Consider the following 20,592-nt stretch of genomic DNA (forward strand, 5'->3'; position numbering starts at 1 on the left):
GTATTTTATTTGTTCTTTTTGAGTACTTGACTTTTTTTTTTTCATTTAAAGTGCATGTGCTTATATCCGCTTATTTTTTTTGTCTGTATCCATATATCTGAATAGTATAGGACCAATATTTTCTTCGAGACGTAACCTGTATAAATCACAAATTGTATATAGTTAGTAGTGTAATGGTGGTGGGGGTGGGGGGGGGTATTAAAGGGGAAAAATACTCTCTTTTAAGCTTAAAATTGAGGAAATCCATACGATTTTTCCTATTCGACTTTGACGTGTTATTATTTCCAGAAAAATAGTCGGATCGAGTTGAAGTTTAAAAGGTGTATTGTTTTGACATGCCCCTGCGTGACAAAAGATTGAGATCTAAAATAATTATCGTCTTCCAGTCTCGCAATTAACGCCACTGAAGACAGTACATCGCACTACGACACAAACCAAATGTTATTTGTAGGGCCCCCGCCGTATTTATTAACATCAAACATTCATAATAGAGCATTTTAAGTCAATAATTCACATTTCTTATACGCTTCCGTATTACTACTCAAATATTTTTCTTAGACGACGAAGAGGGTTTTGGGAGATGTGATTTTTGTAGAGTTTGGAAATAAGTGGATTTTGGTGATTAAGGAGTTCGGAGTACAATCGTAGGTACGATAGTTTTGCTTGGTTGTATTTCATAAGGATGTTGGGAAATCAGGAAATGTTTGGAATGTTGTTTTATTTTAGTATGTCATATTTTTGCTGCGCCTCAAATTCTCGGCCTGTACCGCACAATTGGATTGATTTGAGTAAGAAGTCATACAAGTTAATTTTTGTGTTAAAATTGGATTTCTGTTGAAAAAAGAAGATGGAAAAAATGTGGGTTTCGAAGTAAAATTATTGGCATTACATTTTAACATGAGTTCCCCACGTTAAACGTCAGTCAAATTGTATGGCCGATGTGTGGACGAAGAGAAATGTGGTTTGAGTGGATATACATTAGCTCACTAAGATTCTCCAGGATTTATACCATTAATCTAGTTTGTCACATGTTGCTGTAGTTCATTTACTGCATTTATTTAAATGGTTTTCGTTTCATGCCATAAGAGTATTGTTGTCAGCGAATTAAGCTAGTGTAGTTTTTTCGCTTGATGGTTAATCAGCGGTAAATATAGGTCAAATAAAAGCTGCGAGGATATAGTTCCTTGTGGGACTCTTGCAATTATGTTTTTAGGCTGGAAAAAAATCGATCTAATTTTAAGTGAGAAATGACGTTTAGATACAAAATGTTAAAATAATAGGTATAACTGTGTAGAGAGGTATTTTATTTTTTTTTTTTTGATAGAAAGCAAACATGGATTACGCTAATCATGTTTTGTAGGTTATAGGGCACGTCAAGTTGTAATGTTGGCGAGGCATGGAACGAGAACTCCAAAGCTTAGCTATTCCAAAGATTTGCTACCGAAACTGGTAGAATTTCAAAAGAAAATTACCAAAAGTCCTACGTTAAGTGAAAAAGATTTCCAAGCCATAAAAAATTGGACAACAACCATCGACACCAAAAACTACAGACGTATAACACAGAATGGCCGTGATGAAATGAAAGAACTGGCAACAAGAGTTCGTGCAGCTTTTCCATATCTATTCGAACAGCATTACAACTCTAACAATTATGAAGTATATCACATCGTTCCCTGATTAACAATCACATGTAATATAAAAAGTTTTCAAATTTCATGCTACGGTAAAATAACTATTTTGTAAACCATAAAAATAATTTTAATAAAACCTTAATGGAGTTTAATAACAAGACGTTATATTTAATATATTTAAAAATCAAATATTCAAAATAGCCGCAAGTTTATCTTAAACTGTTTGTCGCCAGCGAGGGAAGTGTATTATAATCTTTTACTTTCAAAAAGTCACCTCTTAAAGTTAATTTTTGAAATTATATATTTTTTACCGTGGATATTGAGTTAAATTTTCAATTGATAATGAAATCTGGATTGTATTTACGACTTTTTTTAGCTAAATTTGTTATTTCTTAGAAAAAATTACTGTAGCGTGAAATTGAAACAACCCTGTAAATTTATACAAATATTTCAAATTATATTTGAACATTTTAGGTTTTGACCATGAAGGATTCACGTTGTGTTAATTCAAGTCTATCATTTATACAAAGCTTATTTGAAGATAAAAAAATCACCGAAATTCCTAAATGTGAGCCTACGGATCTCCTTCTAATGGTACGTTTGAAATTGTCGCGGTTTCCTTTGCATTATTTCTAAGTAAATCTTATTTAAATTATATACAGTTAGATAGTATGGAAAAAAACGATACGAAACGTAAAGAGTTTCAAACATATATTGAGAATCAGGCGAAAGAATTCAAGGAAAGCCATCATATGGATGGTGTCTTGAAAAGGGTTGCGGCCAAATTGGGCGTAGATTCTAAAGAACTTGACCCTGGTAAGCTAACTAACAACCAAAAGCAACGTAGTTTCAATGGTTTTATACTATTTTGTTTTGTAGAGATCATAAACACAATGTACGATGCCTGTGCCTACGAATATTCTATTGACCAAAATAGGATTCCGCCGTGGTACAAAGCATTCACCCAAAAAGACCTTGAAGTAAGCTATGGTAGTAGACAAGTGATTTCCACGAACTATTAACATTTGATAATTTTGAAATGGCTATAGATTTTGGAGTACGCATGGGAACTTTCTTGGTACTATATAATTGGTTATGGAAATCCTTATAACAAAAAACTCGCTTGTCCGATGGCCATACGTCTCGAAGAATTGCTTAGGTAATATACATTTTCAACACTATGTATTTACTTATAAAGTTTTTAATTTTAGAGAATAATTTTCGTGTTGGACCACTGCATATTTTAAATTAGTAAAATCTATATCCTTTAATTTTGAAAGTTTCGAAGAGCATTATGGCTTTAAGCGATTATTTCCAAAAAATTCTATCTCTACATTTAATTTTAATTTTAAGAAGGATTGTGATATTAACTCATAGTCGTCCAAACTTCATTAAGAACATCTAGTTTGTTTTGTTTGTTTTTTTTAATTTGAAGCGAAAAATAAAGACCACTCTAAAATATAATATTGACATTTTTTAATGACCTGGTGCATAGATGTGACAGTAGTATGATTTCAGAAAAAAAACTAATGAAGAAGGACCAGATGCTGTATTCTACTTTGCATGCGAGAAAAACATAATGACTATGCTCTTCATGTTAGGCCTAGCCGACGGTGACGATCCATTTACGGCATCCAACTACAAAGGTATAGAAGGCCTTAATTGGAGAACTTCTTTGTACGGTGTATGGGCTGCAAATTTTATGGCTGTACTATTCGAAAACGCTAATAGTGAATACGAAGTAGCATTTTATTTCAACGAAAATTTAACAACTATAACTTTAAAAAATGGTACAAAGTGTACATACTGTCCGTTGTTGGGTATTCAAGAAAAGTTAACAGCCTTTATATCCGACAATGACTGTGTCAATTTTGTAGCTGATAATATCTTAAAAATCACTCAAGAAACAAATCAATACTGGTATTTAAGCACGAAAACCGCTTACAAATTGGTTTCTGCAAAAGAAATCTTTGTACCGCCTAGTAAGTAATAGCACCATTCTTATTGCTGGATTTGTATATTATATTCTTCGATGATACGATTTAAAGTAAAAAATTCAATATTTATAAACAGATATTATCATACAATATTTATTTGTTTTATTTATAATTACTTTAAATTTTACTTTACTAATAGCTTATTAAATCTATTTTTGTTAATAACTTAACAAGTCTTTGTTAAAATAAAATACGTTATTTTTGTTTTATAGATCATAAACCAATTCAGATTTTTACTGTAAACAGTCACGGTACGCAACCTTTAACACGTAGCTTTACTACAAGTGTGTTAAATTCGCTTGAGATCTTAAAAGGAAAAATCGGTGAAAATGCGAAAATGACCCCACCGGAAATTCAAGCTATTATGAATTGGCAACAAAGTATTAAAAACAAGCTAAACAATAAAAATTTGATCCCAAAAGGTCATGTTGAAATAAAGGAATTGGCTTTGAGAGTTCGGAAAGCATTCTCAGATTTATTTAAACAGTCAGACAACTATAAAGTACATTGAATAACAATATCACAATAATTTACAATATAATTAAACGCCAATACATTATATTGGTTTAAAATTTTAGGCATTGACAATAGGAGAAGATCGTTGTAAAGAAACTGGAATACTGTTTCTACAAAATGTTTATGGTAATACAAATATTGCCGACGTTTCCAAATGTAATGACGATGACTTCTTTTTAACGGTAACCATATTAAAATATAAATATTTACATTGTTTTTAACCCGAAGATTGTTGTTGATTTAGATTGAAAAGATTAAAAAACGAAAACACGAGGATGAAAAAGAGCTCGAAAGTAAAGAATTCAAAAAAAGCTATTTTATGAATAAAGTTGTTGATAGAGTTAAAGTTAAAATGGGAGCTAACGATATTACTTTAGGTACGTAAAACGAAAAATATACAATATAGACAATATAGACCTGTAACTAACTTGCCTATCTATTAGATGATGTAAACATTATCTATGAAGCATGTCGCGACGAAAGGTTATCTGATGACGAATCGCTTCCCCCTTGGTGTATTGTATTCTGTAAAGAAGACTTAGAAGTAAGCATTGCAGCGTGGGGTTTTATTTTAAATAGATTTAACAATTTTTTATAATTTTGAAATGATCATAGGTTTTGGAATATTATGAGGAACTGCAACTGTACTATGCTTATGGATACGGAAATCCGTCCAATGTGAAACTCGCATGTCCAATGGCTGTTCAACTGCTGAAAACTTTGGAGTAATATGAACTGATTAGTTTATTAATTTTTACATACAACTTTTGTATAAAAATTAATTAAATGAAATATTGGTCACATAACCAGAGTACTGCAACAACATTTATCCGAATAACGAATAAAAATATAATACATTTATTCGAATAACTCCGCGGTTAAGAGCCAAAAGATATGTGTAAAATTGCAATTTTGAGGTTTTACATGTAATGCGTGTATACTGTGTATATTATCTTGTGTCAACTTATGGTGTCTGTAGATTTAATATCAAATGAGATATTTGAAAATATATTAAAATTGAATTTTTTATAGAATTAAATATATAGTACACTACTTGTGTCGAGATGCCGTCCGGGTAGACAAACTAGCCAGCCGTTTCCGATTCGCAAACTAGTGCACCCGTTGTGTTGACTTTTACTCCTCTTCTCTATACTATATATTTCATAGAACTGGTGATCTATAGTGATGGAACTTGAAGAAATTGGTCCAGTATTAAACAAGTTATAGTGGGTACAGGCACAATAAATACGCACGTCCTCATCGGACCCAAAAATATTCCAATAATAGCCTACTCTGGATAATATATAACCATATTGTGTTGACTGCTCTTAAAGAATATTTTCCTTGTTTTTTTAAATATCTATTGTACGATTTATGGTTTCAGAGAAAAAATTAATAAAAACAAAGGACCCGATGGTTTATTTCACTTTGCAAACACGACTAACATTTTGAGCTTACACGTCATGTTGGGTTTGGGCAAAGACCACAGTCCACTCACGGCATCGAACTTTATTGAAAAGAAAAATCGCCAATGGAGGAGTTCCATGTTCAGCCCGTCGGCTGCAAATTTTATGCCGTACTTTTCAAAAACGCTAATAATGATTATGTAGTAGCATTTTATATCAACGAACGTATTACAAGGATACCTTTAGGAAACGGTTCGTCTTGTACAGAATGCCAGTGGTCAGATATTCAAAACAAGTTACAAGCATACATAAGCGACAATGACTGTGTTCACTTTATAGCTGACTACAATAATTAAACAGCCGGACCATTTTTATTTTGATCAGTTTTTATTCAATAATTATTTTACATATTTTTAAGTATTTACAGTGGTGTATTATAAACAATATCGTTTGAATTCAGTTATTCAGTAAAAGTTGTCATTTAATTAAATAAATTACTGTTGTGTTAATTAGTTTTATTTTTATTATTTATACTATCATTTACATAATATTATTCGTCTTATTCGTAGTAATGTGTAGATTGATTAAAGTCTTAGACAATTGTAACCCGATTAATGTTAGATAGTCAGATATGTAGCCATGGTTATTCTATAGTACCAATTACATAGAATTGTTGTTTTATAAAGGTGGAACTTGAAAAAATTGGTCCAGTATTAAAAAAGCCATAGTGGGTACAGGCACAATAAATACACACATCATTATACCTAATACCAATGACTTCGAGACCTCGCATCGGACCCAAAAATATTCCAATAATAGCCTACTCTGGATAATATATAACCACGTGTATTGATTGTGCTCATTAATTTATGAATATTTTCCTTGTTTTATAAATAGCTATTGTATAATTTATGATTTCAGAAAAAAAATAAATAAAAAAGAAGGACCCGATGGTTTGTTTCACTTTGCAAACCGGACTGACATTTTGAGCTTACACGTCATGTTGGTTTGGGCAAAGACAACAGTCCACTCACGGCATCGAACTTTATTGAAAAGAAAAATCGCCAATGGAGGAGTTCCATGTTCAGCCCGTCGGCTGCAAATTTTATGGCCGTACTTTTTGAAAACGCTAATAATGATTATGTAGTAGCATTTTATATCAACGAACGTATTACAAGGATACCTTTAGGAAACGGTTCGTCTTGTACAGAATGCCAGTGGTCAGATATTCAAAACAAGTTACAAGCATACATAAGCGACAATGACTGTGTTAATTTAATAGCTGAATACGATAATAAAACATCCTGTCTATTTGTTTTGGCCAGTTTTTATTCAATAATTTTTTTAAATTTTTTAAGTATTTACAGTGGTGTATTTGTTTGAATTCAGTTATTCAGTAAAATTATCGTTTAATTAAATAAATTACTGTTGTGTTGATTAATTTTATTTTTATATTATTTATACTATCATGTACATAATATTATTCGTCTTATTCGTAGTAATGTGAAGATTGACAGACAATCTTAGACAATTGTAACCCGATTAATGTTAGATAGTCAGATATGTAGCCATTGTTATTGATTACATATATGATTACAAATTAATCCATTATTATTATATAAACATAAAAAAAATTTTTTGCTAAAAGTACTTTTCAAAGGCCAAAGTTGTATATAATTGAATCTTTTCATGCAAAAAGGGCTCAAGACATCATTTGATCAAAAACGTGATTATTACAGATTCGTTATCACATTACTTAGACTTCGATTCATGTTTAAAAAAAAAATTGGTCCCATTACCAGAAGTTACTAAGAAAATAATCGATTTTTGTAAAAAGGGTCTAAGTCCACTATATTAGAAAGCTAATACTCTGGACAGCATTTTAAAAAAATAATATGTTTTACAGAGTGTAATTTTACTGTTTAATATCTAATAATTTTGATAAAGCCTTTATATGTTTATGCATTTTGAAATATATCAAACGTTTTTTTTTCATTTTTCCAAAAGTTTAAAGTTAAGGACTAAAGCCCTTTTTGCATGAAGCGATTCAATTATTATGTATGGTAGATCTAACGTTATAGTTATTCCCGTGAATACATTTTACAACATTCTAAATTAAATAATATTCAGCTATAGTTATAAAATATTATTTCAATCAAGCTGTACCAATAGACAAAAAATGATTATCACTTAACCTACAAACAACACGAATTTATCATGGTTTGTTAATTCAGTCGTGGTTTAAAAATGAATCGTGGAAAGGTAAACAGGTAATTTAATAATGATTCAAAAATAGCTAATGGATACAAAACAATCGTGTTCATGATTAAATGAACAAATTATTGAATAACGGAACAATAAGGAATTTTAGCTTCGAAGTTAGTTCTGTAATGATGTACGTTTTTTTTTTTGTGTCAGAAAACAATTTTTTAATTCTTCTAAACCGATTTACTCAAGAAGCACCTATATAATATGTAGATTGTTACTTTGATTGGTCTAGGGTGAAAAAGTTTATTTATTCTAACTCAAAACCTGGAAAAACCAAAGAAATGGTCGGTTTTTTAACTTTCAACTTATAACTTAGTGAAAACCGTAGAATCGAATCAATAATTAAAAAAATATTTATTTGGTATTTCCCTGTCCATAATTAATCTAATCGATAACCCTCCTCGCCCTGCACACAGAGGTGGAAATATTTTTTCATTTAACCGACAAAGTTTCAGTGTCTATTTACACAAGGTGATTCTTTTATCACGAACCACACAATATCTCATAGGGTTTAATAAGAGATTACAATTTTTTTTTAGTATTGTTTTTATACAACGTGATCTCAATTTTTCAAATTTCATTTGAAAGGTGGAGTGTAGTATTATTTTTATCTGCGCGTATTTCCCAACCGCACTTCTCCTCACATCTTGAAAGTTTTTAGTTTTTAGTTTTATAAATAATGTTGTCTAAAGTTTTTTTTTTTTTGTTTTAAAAAACATAATAGGTACATGTTTGATCTTGTTCAGACTTATTTTCAGCCCTTAAATCTGTAAAGGGTACATTCGGACACCCGTTACCACTAGCCCTAAATATACTTACTGAGCACTTGTCAATAAGGTAATATGTAAACTAACTACACAATATATATAATATATTGTGTAGTTAGTTTACTTTAATTTTTCAAGATTTACAATAATATGAAGATACCACATTTTAATAATTTGACGGTCAATGTACTTTTCATTTGTTTATTTACAAAGCCTCGAAAACTGGTTCATTGGCCAAGCTATAGTTATTTTTTTTTTAATTTATTAGCCTGAAACTACTTTAGTACAACTTCAGAAACATACTATGCTAGACTCGCATTAGATATATTATTACTCATATTATATGAGTAGTGAGAACTATATAAATATACAACACTATTTTTTTTATATTATACGAGCTTATCGTAAACCACTCAACCACTCAACTGGGTTTAATTAATAATTACAATATTTTTTTCCATAATGTTTGTATACAATGTGATCTCAATTTCTCATAATTCGTTTGATTTTACCCCCCTCCCAACTGAGTTTTTCTGATGGTAACTTTTGAAACCTAAATGGTAACGCATAAAATTCATTAAATTTTTAAATTAAGAATTATGTACTCAGAATTTTCACTGGTCGATAACCGTTTTTGGATAACTATTTTTGAAGTTAATGAAGTTTCAAGTTCAGAGGATCAAAGGTAATGATCATACAACTATTCAGTGTTTTAAAATTCTATTTAAATGATTTATTATAAATAATAATAATTATTTTTTTAATAATCAATTTTAGTTTTTATGTAACTGTGTTAACAAAGATGTATCATATTTATAATATATAGTTGCTGGTCGATATTTGTTTTACAACACAACGGCGGTGTTAAAATGTCAATATTATGAAAAAAATTTCAAAATCTTATACCTAATTATCTATTTATTTCAAAATTTTATTAAGTATAATAATATTATGGAGAATTCAAACATCGTGGCAAAAACGGCAAATGGGGCAACAATACTGAGTTTCCAGGAGTAATTTTTTGGTAATTAAAATAGCAAAGATGCCCAAATAAAGGTATGTACTATGTAATTTATTATATATAGCTGCTTGTGTACCCAAAATGCATGCTTCTTGCATAGTCAGTTGTATGTCACCTGACGGAAAACCATTAGCTCTGTTTGTTTACGCGTCAGAAAACAAAACGAAAAATATCATGTATCATAAAGCATTGCAATAATTAGTATGGTGATAGCAAAGTACACGGTATAATTAACCCGGGCAGAAATGTTTTTTTAAAGTGTATAAATTATAATTAGTGAGTACTTTGTTGCAATTGTATTTCTTAACCAGAGCAAAGCCGGGAACACAGGCAGCTAGTTTTAATTAGAACAATTATAATAAAATACCACATTTTAATAATTTGACGGTCAATGTATTTTTCATTTGTTTATTTACAAGACCTCGACAACTGGTTCATTGGCCAAACTATAGTTATTTTTTCAAACACGTGTTCTAACACGAGCTCGCCGGCATCGTCATCAGGCAATCGTGTTTAGCTCGGGGGGGGGGCGTTGAATCGGGTCCCAGGCGATGGCAGTAATGCCACCGTAAATTCTGACCGAAGGCGTGTCCAGTGATCCAGATTAACAAGAGCCGAGGCACCCGGACTACCCCCAACGTACCGGCGGGAAAGTCGGGACCATCCGGACAGAGAAAGAAAGCGGCCAGCAGCAACGCCAAGGGACCCATTAAGAGGCCGCGGATGGACTCGTCTGAACAGGAAGAGGTTGACCAGGAGACACCCCTATCTGAAAAGGCAACAAAGAAGAAGAAGATATCGAGAAACGTATCTTTCGCGGAGATCCCGGTCGCGTCAAGTACACCGAGCGGAGAGGGTAACAGGAGGCGGCAACCACTGAACCTTCACTTCCCCCCACTGAAGGGAGCGGAACACTGGATGACCAACCCAGCCCATCGGAAGGGAGACAGACACAGGCAAAAGTAGATGAGCCCCGATGGAGCAGAGTAGTGCGCGATGGTAGAGGACCGAGACAGACCAGACCCACTGCAGAAGAGCTGAGCAGGAGGGTCCCAAAAACGGACGCTACCATTATAGGCCCCATCCCGGAAGGACGCCGGTATACAGAAGTCATGGGCAATGTGACGAAAGTGGTGGACCTTCAAAGGCTGGAGTTACCCTTAAGATACCAGAAGGACCCGCGATGGAGCGGTCATCCTCCAGTTTAAGGGTACCCGCGAGAAAGTGGACAAGGTGGCCGAGGAAATAAGAAAAGCCCTTGGCGCCGACACCAGAAACTCCTTTCTTGCCTAGGGTCGCGCTAACTACACTATTTATTAATCATAGACAAATTAAAAATAAAATGGTCTAAACTTGCGTCAGTGCAATGTGAATATGCAATCATATTAAAAAATAAAACATCTATTTAAATAAATTTAACATACACAATCTGCAAAATGTATTTATTTTTACTGTTTCGGTCGACATAAAAGCTATAGTCGCATGAAAAAAACTTAGAAAAAAGTTTACAAATAAATCAAATTTTATTTAGCTTATAGATGTTATTAATTTAGCAGACTAAAATTATTACTTATTACACGCATATTTTCTGACAATGTAAGTACATTTTTATATATATTTTTTTTAAGTTTTACAATAATTTGTTATTGTGTATTTGTATATGCTCGGGAAAACGTTTACACCACTAGGGCAATTATATTAAAACGCAAGACTATACTACGGAAATTGTACAGGTATCGTAGTTATTATGTATGTTATTTAATGGAGACAATAATAAAACATGCTAGATTTTCAAATCAAAGTCAAGATAGACACCTTTTTCAACTCAAAAAATTTGCCACGTCATAACGTTTTGAGATATAATAGAATTTTGTTTAAAATTTTTTTTTTTGATGCCTTAGTGTCTAGACTATTAGCAAACATACTTAGATATTTACAGTACATGAATTATTTGTAGCTAGTTTTACATTTAAAAATTGTTGCACATGTTAATATTTTTAAATAATAAAATAGTTTAGGAATATTTCGGTTGATAATATGCTTTTGAGGTATGTGTCGTCATTAAAAATATTCCTTTATTCTTACCAACAATAACATTCGAGAATGATAGAAGAATGATGTGTATAATTGTGATGCCTGACAATTATCCCTGTATAATGTCGTATACGCACTTTTGTACAAGAAATGTTACAAACACATACACACACAAACTGTAAATATAACTTATTACCTTTTACCTGACAACTATGGTGGCAGACCTATTAATGGTCGCCACTTCCGGATTGGCCCTGCCTCGGCTGCTTTCCATCCAACGTTAAGCCTACATAATTATTTGTTAAAGAACACTTAGCTGTTATTGTCTTTAAGGAGATGAAAGAAAAATTAGTATTTATTAAATTAAGTAAAAGAAAATATACTCAAATGAATAAACACACAGAAAGATATAATGTCCATAAATCATCATCAAGCTTAACGTGTTTTTATGGGCCAACTCTTTCAGCATGAGAAGATGGATTCTATACCCCGTTCGCCGAGAGATCATGCCGGGTTGAGGATTTAGACTGGCGATCAAGCAGCCACCGAGGTCTAGTTTTCCCCTCCAAACAACCCAATTGTTCCGAAGTCGACCTATTTACTGATTTATCTTTTTGTTCCAGCCAGTTTTCAATTTCCGCTTTCTTCCAAGCTAACGTGAATCTTCTTTCAATTTTTACCAAATGTCAAGGCACGTTATCCAACACAATGATGGCATTTTATTTTAGTAAAGGAATGATGCCTAATCGAAAACCAATCGAAAAAAGTGTCGCCATTTCCTCGTGATAATCGGCCAAACCTTTTTTTTGACTCGAGCCCCAACAAACCACCATCTAAGAATCCCTCTTCCGACCCAATGTGTGTTACGATAAGGCGTTTACCTTTTCCTGTGGGATTGGGAGCGCCGGTTGAAAGACCAGATAAGAAGGCATGCCTACAGGACTTCACTGTTTTGTCTCTCCACTTTTTGGCCGTCCAATCGCCTGCGTTTATCTAAGTCCGTCCAGATAACAGATGGGAATTCCTTCCACTCGATATCTACGAAAATCTTCGATGTACTTGCTACGCCTTCTTCTTTTTAAATTAAAGCGCTAATACGGCCTATTTTTGAGTACTCAAAATTTAGATCGCGTATTTATATATGGAGAGTAGTCCTTATTTGTTGCCAGTAATTCCAGGTACCAAAAACTACAAAAAAACATTTGGCCAAAATATATAATTAAGCCTATACTAACATCATATATCGCAAGCAGAATATAAAACGGTAATAATAATATAGTTATCAGGACTTATCCATGTATTGATGTATCTGCATGAAGTGTAGATACTCTTAAGGGGTTTTTTTTTGTACATAAATGGTCTTTGGATGATCATAAACTATGACTATTTGAGTAAAATAGTATTTTCGTCGATAAATTGGGCTTTAAGTAGTTCTAGGCCCTCAAAATATTTTATCTTTTACGTTTATGTTCAGTAAAAGACGCACACAAATTTTCAAAAAATACTTTCAAAACAAACATTGACAATACAAATAAATGACTTATTTTTTACATTCGGCGCTTAAGTTTCCATCAAAACCAATAAAACCATTTAGTATTACACAGTTTTTTAAGAAGTACAGTCATATAATATATTACCAAGTAAGCATATTTTTACCCTTTCATTTCAATATCGCTAAAGTTAAATTCTTTCATATATTATTGTTTGGCGAACAAAGGGCTAACGGATCCGTTAGTAACTTATCATTACAACTTATCCTAAGCAAAACTTTAATATTTTATCTTACCAACTATCTCTTGTTTAGTTTTATGTTTCTATTACCGATGGCGCCCAAGTTAAACTCTTACCAAGTAAAAAAATTAATTAAATACATGAAACGAGTTTTAATTATTTTTCAAAAAAATTAACGAATAAAAATGTCTTTATTATTTACTTATCTTCAAAAAAATTCAAAAATAACCATACATTCAATGAAATGAATAAATCATAACAATTCGTTTAAAATGATTATAATTATTTTATTCATACTGAAGAATCACACCAAAAAATAGCAATAATAATAAATTATATATTGTATTCCATTCGGCCACGCATTTAGTAATTTTGTCTATAACACCCAACATTTTATCAATACTGTCGTGGTCTTCGAACAGCCTCATTGGCATAGGGTATTTATAACGGTAAATAGCTTCCTGTTAATCCTTTTTATAAAAGCATAATACCTAAACAATCTATTGGGTATCTTAATAATAATAATAACCTTTCACGCAAGACGTATCAAGAACGCATTATACGGACCAAATATTAGGCCTAACAGATACGATAAAATGTATTACACCTATAATATATATATTATTGATGGGAATCCGAAAGTCCGGATTTTAACAAAAAACTCTATTTAAGCTACTAAATCATAAAAGTGTTAAATAGTTTTACAATATAAAGCTGTGTACCTAGGTAAAATTAGTTTTATAAATATGTAAAAATAAAACAAAACACCAAAAAGATAAAATGATTTTGGATTTCGGATTTGTTGAAATCCGATAGCATTTTATAGACAAAGTTAAGAGTTTTTTTTTTTTTTAATTTTTATCAACAAATTTTACTTAGGCACACATCTTTATATTGTAATAGTATTTAATATTTATAAGTTTTTCAAGTGGCTTAAGTAGCGTTTTTTTTTTTAAATTTTCGGATTCCGATCACTAATATATATATATATATATATATATAGATATATATATCTCACAATGATTTGACAAATGAAATAACTTTTGTTCTAGTGATTATTTTTGATATTTTTTTTAAAAATAATTTATACTTATTTGCGTTAAAACACCGCGGTTTTTATTGCACTTACCTGTTTTACTTTTTAAATTATTTTTTATTACATTTTTTTTTTTTTTAAAGATTTTTTACCGCGTCGAGTTTTTTTGAAAAAAATAAAAAATAAAAAAATATTAAAAAAAAGTAAAACAGGTAAGTGCAATAAAAACCGCGGCGCTTATAGCGCAAACGAGTATAAATTATAAATATTCACTAAAACAAAAGTTATTAAATTTGTCAAATCATTGTGGGCCACCCTGTAAATATTTTGAATGTAAAATGTTGTATATAGAATAAAGCAATCGATAAAATGTTGAAGTTACTGTGTACAGTAGCTTTACTTTTCGTAGCGGTGAAAGCCAACGATGAAAAGACTATTCCGTATGCATTTTTCGGATCTAGAATTACATACAAGACAGTTTCAACATTGAAAATTGATGAACCTTTTTTTAAATTTAAATTATATTATACAATCTGTTGCAATTTGATCATTTCTATGTTAAATATTTGAAATGTTCAACTTATTTTGAAAATAATTTTGAATCCAGTGGCACTACTTATAGCTTATGAATTTGGTTAAATAATTAAAGAGATCTCTTACACAATTTTTTTTTTTGGGCGACGAGAAATGTGTTTTTTGTTGTAATTATAAGTTATAGATTTTTTTGATTAGGAATTTTGGAATTGAATCGTAGGTAGGATAGTTTTGCTCGGTTGGCTATCATAAGCATGTCGGGATCAGAGTGGATAGTTTTGCTGGAGAGATTTGGAGATTTGGATTTGGAAATGTTTAGAATGTTTGGTGTTTTTAGAGCTAAGCCGACTGAATTGAGTGAGGAGTTGCACAAGATAATTTTAATGTTAAAATGGAGTTTCTGTTAAAAAAGAAGATTAAATAGTTGCGGGTATCTGCAGTTAAGTGATTCCATTACATTTTAACATACGATCCCAACGTTAAATGTTTACCATTTGTATTTCCTAAGTATTAAAGTGTTGGTGGTTGGTAAATTGATTCCATTTAATAATACTAGAAGACAAGTATTTGGACGAAGAGAAAATGCAGATTTAGATTAGTTAAATTGAGTAAGACCATCGTTAATGGAAATACTATCATTATTCCACTTAGAGTTAACCGTTTTACCGATTAATTTTGATTTTTTAACACCTTCCATCAAGTTTCTTTTGTCTTGGATTGAAGTCGACTCTGCCACTATTTTTCTGGACCTGTTAGAGATTTTTGAAAATGCACGATATGCTTTTGACACAGAGATCTAGACTACAACTGCGGCTGCAATTGACTCCACCGTTTTGACACAGTCCTCATTTTCGATCTCCGGAATGCCCACAATTTCGATAATGTTTTCAATTGACTTTTGCTCGATTACATTTAAACGTTTTTCCAGAGACTCAAATTCATTTTTTATTTTGCGATTTTCTTCTTTAAGAGTTGAATTTTCCTCTTTGATAAGATTAATAGTTGTAATTAAATAGTGCAATTGCTTGCCGAAACCATCAAATTTCTCACTCATAAAATTGACAGAGTAAACAAGGTTATTCAAAGTTTCGTTTTGTACATTTTGAGTACCCGAGTGGACGGTGGTTGAATTATTTTTGGGAGCCTGAGTCTTAGAGCTCGGCTCTTTTAATTTACATATATTGCAACACCAGGTCAGTTTGACAGTAATCGACATCTTTCTAAACGCTGTCTCCATCAGAGCGGCACATCCAAAATATAGAAAAGCATTGCATTTGTTGCAGTTAAGATTATCACCTTCAAAAATATCATCATTACAAAAATTACACAACATAGTAGCCGCTTGAGATTAGAAATACACCACTTAAAATAGAAACGGTAAATCGGAATACAAACGCAGATAATGCACGAAAAACAGATAAGCGATCGAGCTCAAACAAACACGTTCGCACTGTTTGCGTATCCACTGATAACATTTAATATAAAATTTAACATTTTTATGCGAATAATATTTTTTGATATTAATAATTACTTAGCTACCAAAAAAAAAAAATATGATAGAAATTGCATTTGAGTCCAAAGTTATTAACGCGGCTTCTAATGTTTTTTTAATTTGTTTAATTTAATTAAATCTAAACAATCTTGTTTTAAAATTAACTGTAATAAAGATTATTTTTTTTATTGACTGTACTAGTATTATATATTTTCTTATAGATTTTGCTCTACTTCGAAATTGGAATATAAGTACGGAACAAATTGTAGATCTAGTCCTTGATCGTTCTAATGTATTCCAAAATGTAGAAGAAGGTAATTAAAAATTTATTCGATAATTGTAAATATTTTTAAGGGTAGGATTAATTAACAAATGTATAACGGTTATCGATGTATTTCAATGGATTTCTCGAAATTTATTTCAATCACTAACATTTAAAAATAAATAAGGAAATTTTTGTCCATAGTTTGTTATAATAACACTTTATAACTGTGCTGAAGAAGGTATGACTTATAACCAAAATTTTAGTGCGACATCTATTTCCGTTTCACGTTGTTGCTTCAATTATTGTCTAAAAAACAATAGAATTTTGTTTTTAATTTGATTACATTATGTTAATGTCATCAAATTAGTGACATTATTTATAGGTACTGCTTAATTCTTTACTATAATAAAATGTACTATAGTCATTGGAACTGTTTTAATCGAAATTAAATAAAAACAATTTTTTTTTTAAACAGCTGTTGTCTATTGATTAATTTGCACAGAGCAACCTGGAAATTTAATAGGACCAACGTTTAAGTATTCTCCTTTTTAAGATTTCAAATATTTTTGAGAAATTTTTATATATTATAGCCCCCACTACCCCCACCATCAGTATAGTTTTTTGACTTAGTGTCACAAGCTGTGCTCTTACATTAGTTCTTTGGTGCCTATGGCAGATATTAGAACAAATTAAAATAATTCTTAGAAGTGTAATTACATTAAGAGGAACAAATATATTTGTAATTTATACATTATTGTTTGTTATTGAAACTGTAATTTATAATTTTTTACAGAACAAACTGAATATACTTTGTCAGAACTTGGATCAGAGAGAAGACGAGTAATTAGAAATAATATACGTTATTTAATTAGAATCTTAAGTAAATAATTGTTAACAATAACATTTTAGTAAACAAATATAATCGGTTATACTTTTTTGAACTAATCATAAAACCATATACAAATGTTCAGTAGAGACATACCGAAACATACTGGATACATATTGGAATTATGTATTCATATTTATAACAGCAAGACAACAATTTATTATTTTTTTATAATAATACAAGTACAAGCATCCAATGGTGACATTATTCTTAGACTTTACTTTGAAATTAGTCTTTTTACTTTAATTGCCAAGGTATAAACACTATTGCGCTCTACGGTTTCTAATAGAATTAACAAATAAATATTTGTATAGAGTGTAATTTATTAAACTATAAATTATATTATATTTAAAGTATATTTATTTATTAAACATTTTTTTTTTAATATATAAATATTGTAATATTTGTATTTTTTAAGGTGGCCCGACAGAAACAGTTCGTAACTTTATGTGTCGTAGAATAGGATTAATCAGAAGTATACTACACCCAGACTTATTTATAACAAATGCGGTGGTTGAGGAGAACGACACATGTGTTTTAACTACAACTACAGACCCCAACAGTGTTTGGAAATACAGATATGTTGACGGCGAAATTTGTCAAGTTGATATCAATGATGTTACCCAGCCAATAGAACCACTTGCTAATCAGATGGTGTGGTAATAGAGATCATAACGTTCGTAGTTATATCGTAAACAAAATTATACAGTACATTTTAATACTTTTTAGAACTACATAATACTTGAAATACCACATTTACATACAAAACTTTAAATAAATTAAATATTCTTTACAATTATCACGATTTTAAATACATTTGTTTTTTATGTATTGATTTTCATCGAAATGAAATCCAAGTACACCTTCCATTCGATTCGTTATTGAAAATGATTTTATTGGTTTCACTTAATTTTAAATTCTCATCATCAGCACTCCTTTCATCGTTTACGAACTGTCATTTCTTTGATAATATTTATTGCTTAAAAAATGCTATACGTGGTGCAAACTCTATATTTTTATAAATATCAAAAAAACTGTAAAATAATTATTATTGAAAATTAAAATTAGTATGACTATTATTAAGAAATTATTTGTGAAAATGAATGCAAAATTTTAAGTAGTATATATATAAGCTAAATTATTTAATTGTTAAAATAACAAAAATATTTAAATTTTCTATAAATAAATAATTTTACCTTCAGTGATTAATATTCTTATAGGTTCTTGTAACTTCAAGATTTTACAATTTAGAGTTACTGATTTGTGCAAAAATTAATACATTTTTAATAGTTTTACAACTAAAGCTTTTTATTTTAGCAATTTTATAATGTTTTATCGGTTTCCGAAATAGGTCTGAAAGAAAACTAATCAAGCTGTGAAACTTTATAAACAAAATCTAGTCTTGTGCCATTTGGTCAATCATTATTTCTGATTTCTAGCAATAATATTTTCAAATTGTAACACTGTACATTACGTAGTTGTTCTTCGTACTTTCATTTAACGCTTTAAAGAAATAATTCACCACAAAGTAAAAATTCAATATACTATATAAGAACCGTAATTATTGAATACAATTACGTTTATATATTTGTACAGTTCTAGATATGGGCCATATCGTTTTCGGCAGAGTTGTACAAGTGTAAAAGAAAAAAAAAATTGGACAAAAAAAAATTCATTATTCGTAATTTTAGTTCAAATAGATTGTTTTTATGTTTTATTCCAGAAATCAATCGAAAACATATTCGTTTTTTTTAAAAAGGGGAAACTGAACTTTGTTCGTAGCAACTACTGGATTGTTTTGTGTAATTGAATAAAAAGTCAACAGGTATTTAAAAAACCTTTTTAATATACCTATGTTAGTTAAGATATATTATGGCTATCAGCTAGTTCATGTTTTTTTCTAGTTTAAAATAATTTGTCAGTGGTTTCTCTCTTTCGATATAATGGTATACACAAAGATGTTTTTCATTGGAATAATTATCATTGAAATATGATAAACTATACCTCCGAATATGTATATTAGGTTTAATGACTTTGGTTTTTAGCATCAATATGAAACGATAATGTCGCCTATAATATAAAGAGATAGTTAAACTTTGACCATTTTCGTTTTTTTTCTATGCTCATAATACACTAAATTTTATCAACGAAAGCAGCTGCAGCGTATCATGACAAATCGTGATAAATGATATAAAAATAATTTTTCATAGTTTGTTATTATACTTATTAATTTTAGCTTCGATGCAAATTATGAAAAGGACTGTTTATTTTTGGATCCATATTATGTGTTGGTTTCTATGCCGTATACCGCCCCAAAATGTATTTTATATTACACAATTTTTTTAAAGGATCAGTAATGTTTTGCATATTGTTATACTGTTATTCATTAATAGAGATTCACGCTAGATTGTTTTAAATTATCTAATATTAGATAATCTGCATCGTGATAATTTTAATTTTTTAGTTTATCAACTTGTAGCTCTTTATACAATGTAATTAAGATTACATTGTACAAAATTAGTATGAAAAAAATATATTTTAATTTCTAACTAAACCTACACTCCACCTTTCCTCCTGCCCTAATTTTGAAACTTCAACAACTCCAAAAATAGTTATCCAATAGTTATAGTAAAAATATTTAATATATTATTTACAAGGAAGCATCAAAGCGTTTTTTTGAAAGTGATTTTATTCAATTTTATCACTTTTATTTATAATAATTCCTATAGACCTGCGACCCCTCTGTCCCCTCGTTGCTTTGATTCCATTATGCCTATACTCTACTGTACTAGTCCTCTTGTATAAAATCACTTTCAAATTAACGCTTTGATGCTCATTTGTAAATACAAAACCTCAAATTAATATACTAACATATATTATGAAGAATCTGGTACAAAGACCATTATTACGTATTTTTGCATGTATCATTATTACTCATGTTTTATTTCATATCGACACGAATTTAAGGTAAATAAGACGCAAAAAAAATATTGCCAACTGTGTATGAA

The 20,592-nt window shown here is 30.4% G+C and overlaps 1 protein-coding gene across 15 annotated transcripts in view; it reads left to right on the plus strand.

Moving 5' to 3' along the window:
• LOC126844093 (multiple inositol polyphosphate phosphatase 1-like) overlaps positions 1–20,592 on the plus strand; it is a 54,336-nt gene that overhangs the window by 17,516 nt on the left and 16,228 nt on the right. For 5 of the 15 annotated variants that reach the window (XM_050581957.1, XM_050581948.1, XM_050581954.1 and 2 more), the window contains 11 exons: positions 1,361–1,656; positions 2,106–2,225; positions 2,294–2,447; positions 2,511–2,611; positions 2,681–2,790; positions 3,150–3,613; positions 3,841–4,130; positions 4,207–4,326; positions 4,389–4,521; positions 4,588–4,688; positions 4,760–4,869. The exons of 4 other annotated variants lie outside the window; for them this stretch is intronic. In XM_050581957.1, the coding sequence (XP_050437914.1) occupies positions 1,361–1,656; positions 2,106–2,225; positions 2,294–2,447; positions 2,511–2,611; positions 2,681–2,790; positions 3,150–3,613; positions 3,841–4,130; positions 4,207–4,326; positions 4,389–4,521; positions 4,588–4,688; positions 4,760–4,869 (1,999 nt within the window). Of the gene's footprint in view, positions 1–1,360; positions 1,657–2,105; positions 2,226–2,293; positions 2,448–2,510; positions 2,612–2,680; positions 2,791–3,149; positions 3,614–3,840; positions 4,131–4,206; positions 4,327–4,388; positions 4,522–4,587; positions 4,689–4,759; positions 4,870–16,670; positions 16,748–19,307; positions 19,410–20,592 lie in introns of those variants that run through there. 6 more of the 15 variants (XM_050581960.1, XM_050581961.1, XM_050581962.1 and 3 more) reach the window with 4 other exon arrangements.

Source organism: Adelges cooleyi, unplaced genomic scaffold (assembly GCF_023614345.1).
Source record: "Adelges cooleyi isolate 19-005CV unplaced genomic scaffold, UGA_ACOO_1.1 ACOO_flye_CR_arks_rails_tigmint_CR_PRNA_620, whole genome shotgun sequence".
NCBI lineage: Eukaryota > Metazoa > Arthropoda > Insecta > Hemiptera > Adelgidae > Adelges > Adelges cooleyi.